At 42.5% G+C, this 8,394-nt stretch overlaps 1 protein-coding gene across 2 annotated transcripts in view; it reads right to left on the reverse strand.

Moving 5' to 3' along the window:
- LOC122563838 (A disintegrin and metalloproteinase with thrombospondin motifs 19-like) overlaps positions 1 to 8,394 on the reverse strand; it is a 526,911-nt gene that overhangs the window by 56,344 nt on the left and 462,173 nt on the right. For both annotated transcript variants that reach the window (XM_043718038.1, XM_043718033.1), the window contains exon 19: positions 4,412 to 4,616. In XM_043718038.1, the coding sequence (XP_043573973.1) occupies positions 4,412 to 4,616 (205 nt within the window). The remainder of the gene's footprint in view (positions 1 to 4,411; positions 4,617 to 8,394) is intronic.

Below are 8,394 nucleotides of genomic sequence, written 5' to 3' on the forward strand. Positions count from 1 at the left end.
ACTTGGGCTGGGACTCGGGCTGGGGCTGGGACAGTGACTGGGGCTAGGACTGGAACTGGGGCTGAGACTGGGGCTGAGACTGGGGCTGGGGCTGGGACTGGCTGCTGGCATTGCATGGCAGAGGGTATCATGATAGTTGTGGAGTAGTTGGATGTGGCACAGTGGGAGTTACAAGCAAGGGTGGGAGGGGTGTCACTAAAAGTGAGTTTGTCTGTAACCTCATGAATGGGAGGGATCTGGACAGCAGGATGATTGGAGTATTAGCATTGAAATCAACATAGAGTCATAGAGATGTACAACAAGGAAACAGAACCTTCAGTCCCACTCGTCCTTGCTGACCAGATATCCCAACCCAATCTAGTCCCACCTGCCAGCACCCGGCCCAATCCCTCCAAACCCTTTCTATTCATATACCCATCCAGGTGCCTTTTAAAAGTTGCAATTGTACCAGCCTCCACCACTTCGTCTGGCAGCTCATTCCATACACGTACCACCCTCTGTGTGAAAAAGTTGCCCCTTAGGTCTCTTTTGTATCTTTCCCCTCTCACCCTAAACGTATGCCCTCTAGTTCTGGACTCCCCCACCCCCGGGAAAATACCTTGCCTATTTATCCTATCCATGCCCCTCATGTTCTTATAAATCTCTATAAGGTCACCCCTCAGCCTCCAATGCTCCAGAGAAAACAGCTCCAGCCTATACAACCTCTCGGTATAGCTCAAATCCTCCAACCTTGGCAACATCTTGTAAATCTTTTTGAACATGGATAGGATCTGTGGAGGTTCCAGTGCGATGCAGGGACAAAAGTGAGAAGGCAATGTTTGTTGTTGGAAGGAAATGAGGAGATCATGGTGGGTGCCTGCAGGTAGGGTCAAACATATTTTTCTCACATGGAAGCTAAATTCAGTGCCATTGGTTAAAAAGATAACAGTCAAAGTGAGAGGTGTTGTTTGGAGATTATTATAGTTTTCCAACTTAAGGGGCATCCTAATAATCATGGTTCCTGAAGATGAAGAACTATGTTCAGTTGGGGTCTGTTCCCAATTAAACCAGCATAGCTTCAGAACACAATGCATTTCATTTCAACAAGATCCCTCCACAACAGGGAACTGTAGTGCATTGTGGGCTGATTGATATCTCATGATGTATGGAGAAAATGAGGTCTGCAGATGCTGGAGATCAGAGTGGAGAACATGTTGCTGCAAATGCACAGCAGGTCTGATGAAGGGCTCTGGCCCGAAACGTCGATTCTCCTGCTCCTCGGATGCTGCCTGACCTGCTGTGCTTTTCCAGCAACACAATCTCATGATGTATTCCCAGTACATGACGTTTCTCAACACTGGGAGCTTTAATAATTCGGCAGACCGAATCAATGGATGTTGCTTACAGACTTTGGGAAAAATCTTCACTGTCATCTTTTCTCATTATTGCTGTAAAAATACACATGTTAAAAACTCAAAGTTTTGATGTAACTCTTTCAATTATTTTGTTGCTACAAGGTCAAAATATCTCCAATTTATACTTAAATTTGACATGAGTCAAGTACAAATCTTTTGCAGAATAAATCTGACAGATGTGAAAATCTCTTATACTGTTTAAGAGAAAATAACAGTTGAATTGCTTTCTATTTCAACTTGTTGCAGCTAGGTTAAGAATGTAACAGGCATCCCCATCAACCTCAATAAATGATTTTTCCATTGAATTTGCAGAATAATTTTATGTCCATGTGTAATTCAAGGTTAAAAGGGTCAGAACATATTGTACCTAATACAACTTCCTTGCACTTCATATTGTATGTAACATATCATTAAACCTTTGGAATACGATTGAGAAGCAGCTGGATCAACAATTAACTTAGATGCACTGCTGTTACTTCAGCACTTACTGATATCAAATGATCTGTGTTGACACTTGCTGTTTACGAAAGAATGTTGGAAGTTCTCTGACATAAAGCATGTTTTAGACATGCAGTACACAGAAATGTATAGGACTTAGAACCTTTGGCTAAGTCATCCAGGCAGGGATTTATTGAATCTTGATCTAATTTTCATGAATTTATTGCTACACTGATACCAGTTAATGTCCTTGTATAAGGTAAAAGAGTAACTGGCATCTTTCTTCCTACAATATCTCACATCAGAACACTGTCTAAACTTCAAAAGCGTAGCATTATCAGCAAAAGTGTGTTTTTATTGATCTGAGGTTGTCAAAGGTGCTATTTAAATGTAAGTTCTTTATAACTGCCATTATTAAACCAGACCGTCCTTGTAAAACAACAGGATCAACCAAACGTCTTGGAGTTTAAATTTATTATGAAGTGTTTTTTGACTGAGCTCGTGCAGCTGGAAATTAAAATGATGAGAATTCCAGGGTCACAGTATTTTTAACTGAAGGGACCCATGCCCCTTTTGCTGGAGACTAAACACCTAGATATATCTTGAATTGATTCGAGATATGCCTTCTCTTAAATCGTATAAAACCTTAACTCAACAGGTTGCCCAGATTTCCTGAACATGTGGAGAACACATATAAACAGGCAAATTGCCCGTGACAGCAATGACTTTGAACTCCTTTTTTGGCTCATGGAGTTGTTGCTTTGGTTATAAAGTACTACAGTAAGTGCTTGGGTCAAGAAGGTAAATCGGATTGGAGTTTACATTCAGTGAGAAGTTGCCATGAGCTGGAAGTATGCATATTGTTTCCCCTTCCCCCACAGACTTATTCCCATGGCCCTGAAATAGATTTAACTTGTTTTGAGTTGGCTGCCCTCTGGGGAGGAGGCCTCACCTCCAAGAGCTGCTAGCAAATTGGATGAAAGCTAAGAGAAAGTGACAGAGGGTGAGGTGTAGGAATCACGATGATGAGGCATCACAGGATGGAAGGACAGGTTCTGGGGGAGGGAAATGCAGGAGTGCTTGTTGTTTGGGAGGTAAAGATATTCCAATTGAAACAGAGGATCCATAAAAATGGCAGCCTCCTTCCACTTCCTGCCCAAAGCCCAAAGCGGGTCACCTGCTCCATTTCCAACATATAACCATGTCTCTGCCAAACATACAAAAACAGAAATTGCTGGAAAAGCTCAGCAAGTCTGGCAGCATCTTTGGAGAGAAGTCAGAGTTAACATTTCAGGGATGAGTGATCCTTTCTCAGAACTGCCACACATATAATTGTTGTGGGGGCATGACAGGTGGGTAGTCAGCAGGCACATTGTGCATGGGCTGTTTATGTGCAGCCCTGTCTACAGCCTCACCTCCTTGGGGAATGGTGAACATATCATACCATTTAATCTTTCTTCTTCAGAACTAATGTGAGGTTGGATTATTCTACAAAAATGATAGAGACTCACAAAATCTAGTGGGGGTTATGTTAGCTGTGCTGTACTTTAGTAACCCATCACTGTGCTGGGCATCATTGCTGCATGATAGTAAAAACATGGTATATACAATTACTCTCCAGAATTACATGTAAGAACCACTTGATTCCTACAAGAACACATAACAATTGATTCTGCAGGAAATTTTGAAAATAGTGACAAATTCCAAAGTTCTGTCACAATGTATGATTAATAAATAAAATTTGTGCAAAGTATTAAAGTGATTACTGATTCCTTAGTGTCTGGCATTTGGCTTCAATGCAGTTGCAATATATTAATGAAATTAGCATGAATTGTTTCAATGGTATGAATTGATACCTTTCATTGTAGCATTTTAGCTGGAAATGGGATCATAAAATACTGTCGACTTCTGATAAACAGACATGACACAAGCACACACTGCTGACCACTTGCTCCTGACGGAGTTTAGTCTGCAGAAATTAATTCAATGTTGACTCATGCCTCGACACCCAATGTCATTAATTTAATGATGGAGCTGCCTTTAACTTGCAGGCCTCATGTACATCCTGGTGTAACAGTCTGGTACCTGGCTGAAACATCAGGTGCTGCACAGAGGCAGCTACCAGAATGTAAATAAGTTGCTAAGTTTTGTGGACACAGGTGTCACAGGCTCTAACACTAAACAAGAGGCTATCGATACAGCAGCAGGCCCTGTCCCATCATTTGGGCACGGTGACTCTCTCTGGATCTCACAAAGTTAGGTTTATATTTACCCAGTGAAGTCACTGTTTCTGCTCGTTCACATTTAACCAGGGGAGATGACAGAGGCAGAGCAGCCTCTGCCATACCAGGTAGTGTGGATTAAAATTATCGCCATTGTTATAGGGAGAGACCCATTTTAAAAAGATCTGTGCATGTAGGGAAAAACAATAAAACACAACAAAACATTGAAATTACAGTACTCCATACAATATATAAATTGCTGAATTTTACTGGTTCATCCTTCTGGTTGAGCAATGGTATAAACGATTAACTATTTGTTAAAGAAAAACACATGCGAAAGCTCAAAAAGTTCTGTACCTCTGACCATATTCCAGCTTCCCACACTGTCAGGCAGTCCTGACCTTCACAGTGCTGGAGTGAAGTAGGTTTTGGCACAGGACAGTCACTTTCTCGAGCTCTGATGAAGGTTCCATTTCGGAGCTGCTGGGTACAGGCCACTTGTCGGCTTTGACTTCCTTTACCACACGTCCGTGAACATGGTGTCCATTCTGTCATCATCCACCTATTGAAGAAAGCATTTTGTAATATAATTCACAACTGCCTATCATCAACAACAAAACAACCTAAATGAGCAAATACAATAATAAAGGACTTTCAAATTCCGATGAAATCTCTGGATCAGCAGGATCCAACTGATATTTTCATCTCTGCCATACAGCCAAAACTTAGCATGTAGCAAGACAAGAGTCTAGCTTTGCAATGCTATTCTTCATTCTGGTGAAAGCTCATGTCATATTTCATGCTAGCCCCTTTGTACTGGTGTGCAGGTACAGAACCGAGATGCACAAATATTGCAACTAATTATGCATTAACATTCTGCATGAAGGAAATGAGAGCATTGTTGCTCAGGTTACAGGTGATATAAAGGTAGGGGAAGGGGCAGGTAATGTTGAGGAAACAGAAAAGCTGCAAGAGGACTTGGAGAGGCTGGAAGAGTGGACAAAGTGGTGGCTGATGGAATTCAATGTGAGGTTATACATTTTAGTAGAAAGAATAGAGGCATAGACTATTTTCTAAATGGGGAAATGCTTTGGAAATCTGAAGCACAAAGGGTTTGGAAGTCTTGAGTTCAGGATTCTCTTAAGGTTAACATACAGGTTCAGTTTGCAGTTAGACAGGCAAATGCAATGTTAGCGTTCATTTTAATAGGGCTAGAACACAAGAGCAGAGATGTACTGCCAGGCTGTATAAGGCTCTGGTCAGACTGCATTTAGAATATTGAGAGCAGTTTTGGCCCCTGTATCTAAGGAAGGGGGTGTTCTGGCCTTGGAAGGGGGTCCAGAGGTAGTTTACACGAATGATCATTGTAAAGGGATAAAGTGCTTGTTATAGGAAGAGTGGCTGAGGACTCTGGGTCGGTAATCAATGAAATTTAGAAAGATCTGCACAGTTACTGCCTTTGCTGTTTAAATTCATGTATCGCTGGACATCAGAGTGCGTCTGGGAAAATTAACAAACAGTGAAATTCACAACTAATCTCGGAGGAACCTGTTTGGGCGAAGTTCACAACACAGAATCAGATAAGTTAATCGTTATTTTAAGTGTGGCCGACAGAGAATCTGCAGTAGTGAGTAGAGTGGGTTCTTTCTTGATTATATGTTTTTGGAGATATGTCTCTTGATTAAACTTAAAATATAAGCCATAACTATTAATTTAACCTGGGGCAGTGTTTTGTAGAGGAATAAGATAGTGTTATTTTCTGGGTCTATAGTTTGTGAAGGAGCAAAAATGGCCTTTAGTACAGTGATATGTACTTCTTGTCAGATGTGGGAGTTTAGAAAGAATTTAAGGGTTACTGCGGATTATATCTGCCATAAATGCTGTTGGATGCGAATCTTATCAGATCGAATGGATCAGTTGGAGAGACAGTTTGAAGCAATGAGGAATTTGCAACAGCAACAGTATGCGATGGATGGCAGTTATAGGAAGGGAGGAACGTCTCAGATACAGTTACATAGATGGGTTAACTCCAGGAAAGGTAAGAGAGGTAGGCAGCTAGTGCAGCAGCCTTTTGTGGATATACCCATTTCTAACAGGTATGCTGTTTTGGAAAATGTAGGGGGTGATGGATTCTCAGGGGAACATAGCATGAACAGCCAAGTTTCTGGTATTGAGATAGGCTCTAATTCAACGAGGGGTATGTCGGGTTCCAAGAGATCAATTGTGTTAGCTCTCTAGTTTGAGGTACAGACAAACGTTTCTGTGGCCAGCAGCAAAAAAGCAGAATGGTGTGTTGCTTCCCTGGTGCCAGGATCAAGGATGTCTCAGAGAGGGTGCAGAATGTTCTCACGGGGGAGAGGAGCCAGCAAGAGGTCATTGTCCACATTGGAACCAACGATATAGGGAGGGAAAAAGTTGAGATTCTGAAGGGAAATTATAGAGAGTTAGGCAGGAATTTAAAAAGGAGGTTCTCAAGAACAATAATATCTGGATTACTCCCAGTGCTATGAACTAGTGAGGGCAGAGGATAGAGCAGATGAATGCATGGCTGAGGAGCTGGTGTATGGGAAAAGGATTCACATTTTTGGATCATTGGAATCTCGTTTGGAGTAGAAGTGACCTGTACAAGAAGGATGGATTATACCTAAATTGGAAGGGAACTAATATACTGGCAGGGAAATTTGCTAGAGTTGCTTGGGAGGATTTAAACTAGTAAGGTGGGGGGTGGGTGGGACCCAGGGAGATAGTGAGGAAAGAGATCAATCTGAGACTGGTACAGTTGAGAACAGAAGTGAGTCAAACAGTCAGGGCAGGCAGGGATAAGGTAGGACTAATAAATTAAACTGCATTTAGTTCAGTGCAATACATTAAGGACAAAAGGGTAACTAGGGAGAGAATAGGGCCCCTCAAAGATCAGCAAGGCAGCCTTTGTGTGGAGCCGCAGAAAATGGGGGAGATACTAAATGAGCATTTTGCATCAGTATTTACTGTGGAAAAGGATATGAAAGATATAGACTGTAGGGAAATAGATGGTGACATCTTGAAAAATGTCCAGATTACAGAGGAGGAAGTGCTGGATGTCTTGAAACAGGTAAAGATGGATAAATCTTTGAGAGAAAGTGAGGGCTGCAGATGCTGGAGATCAGAGCTGAAAATGTTTTGCTGGAAAAACGCAGCAGGTCAGGCAGCATCCAAGGAACAGGAGAATCGACGTTTCGGGCATAAGCCCTTCCTGAAGAAGGGCATATGCCCGAAACGTTGATTCTCCTGTTCCTTGGATGCTGCCTGACTTGCTGCGCTTTTCCAGCAACACATTTTCAAAGATGGATAAATCCCCAGGACAGATTAGGTGTACCTGAGAACTCTGAGGGAAGCTAGAGAAGTGATCACTGGGCCACTTGCTGAGATATTTGTATCATCGATAGTCACAGGTGAGATGCCGGAAGACTGGAGGTTGGCAAACGTGGTGCCACTGCTTAAGAAGGGTGGTAAGGACAAGCCAGGAACTATAGCCCAGTGAGCCTGATGTCGGTGGGGGCACGTTGTTGGAGGGAATCCTGAGGGACAGGATGTACATGTATTTGGAAAGGCAAGGACTGATTAGGGATGGTCAACATGGCTTTGTGCGTTGGAAATCGTGTCTCACAAACTTGATTGGGTTTTTTGAAGAAGTAACAAAGAGGATTGATGAGGGCAGAGCAGTAGATGTGATCTATATGGCCTTCAGTAAGGCGTTCGACAAGGTTCCCCATGGGAGACTGATTAGCAAGGTTAGATTTCACGGAATACAGGGAGAACTAGCCATTTGGATACAGAACTGGCTCAAAGGTAGAAGACAGAGGGTGATGATGGAGGGTTGCTTTTCAGACTGGAGGCCTGTGACCAGTGGAGTGCCACATGGATCGGTGCTGGGCCCTCTACGTTCTGTCATTTACATAAATGATTTGGATCTGAGCATAAGAGGTACAGTTAGTAAGTTTGCAGATGACACCAAAATTGGAGATGTAGTGGACAGCGAAGAGGATTACCTCAGATTACAACAGGATCTTGACCAGATGGGCCAATGGGCTGAGAAGTGGCAGATGGAGTTTAATTCAGATAAATGTGAGGTGCTGCATTTTGGGAAAGCCAATCTTAGCAGGACTTATACACTTAATGGTAAGGTCCGAGGGAGTGTTGCTAACAAAGAGACTTTGGAGTGCAGGTTCATAGCTCCGAGAAAGTGGAGTCGCAGGTAGATAGGATAGTGAAGAAGGCATTTAGTATGCTTTCCTTTATTGGTCAGAGTATTGAGTACAGGAGTTGGGAGGTCATGTTGCGGCTGTACAGGATGTTGGTTA

Source organism: Chiloscyllium plagiosum, chromosome 2, assembly GCF_004010195.1.
Source record: "Chiloscyllium plagiosum isolate BGI_BamShark_2017 chromosome 2, ASM401019v2, whole genome shotgun sequence".
Taxonomy (NCBI): domain Eukaryota; kingdom Metazoa; phylum Chordata; class Chondrichthyes; order Orectolobiformes; family Hemiscylliidae; genus Chiloscyllium; species Chiloscyllium plagiosum.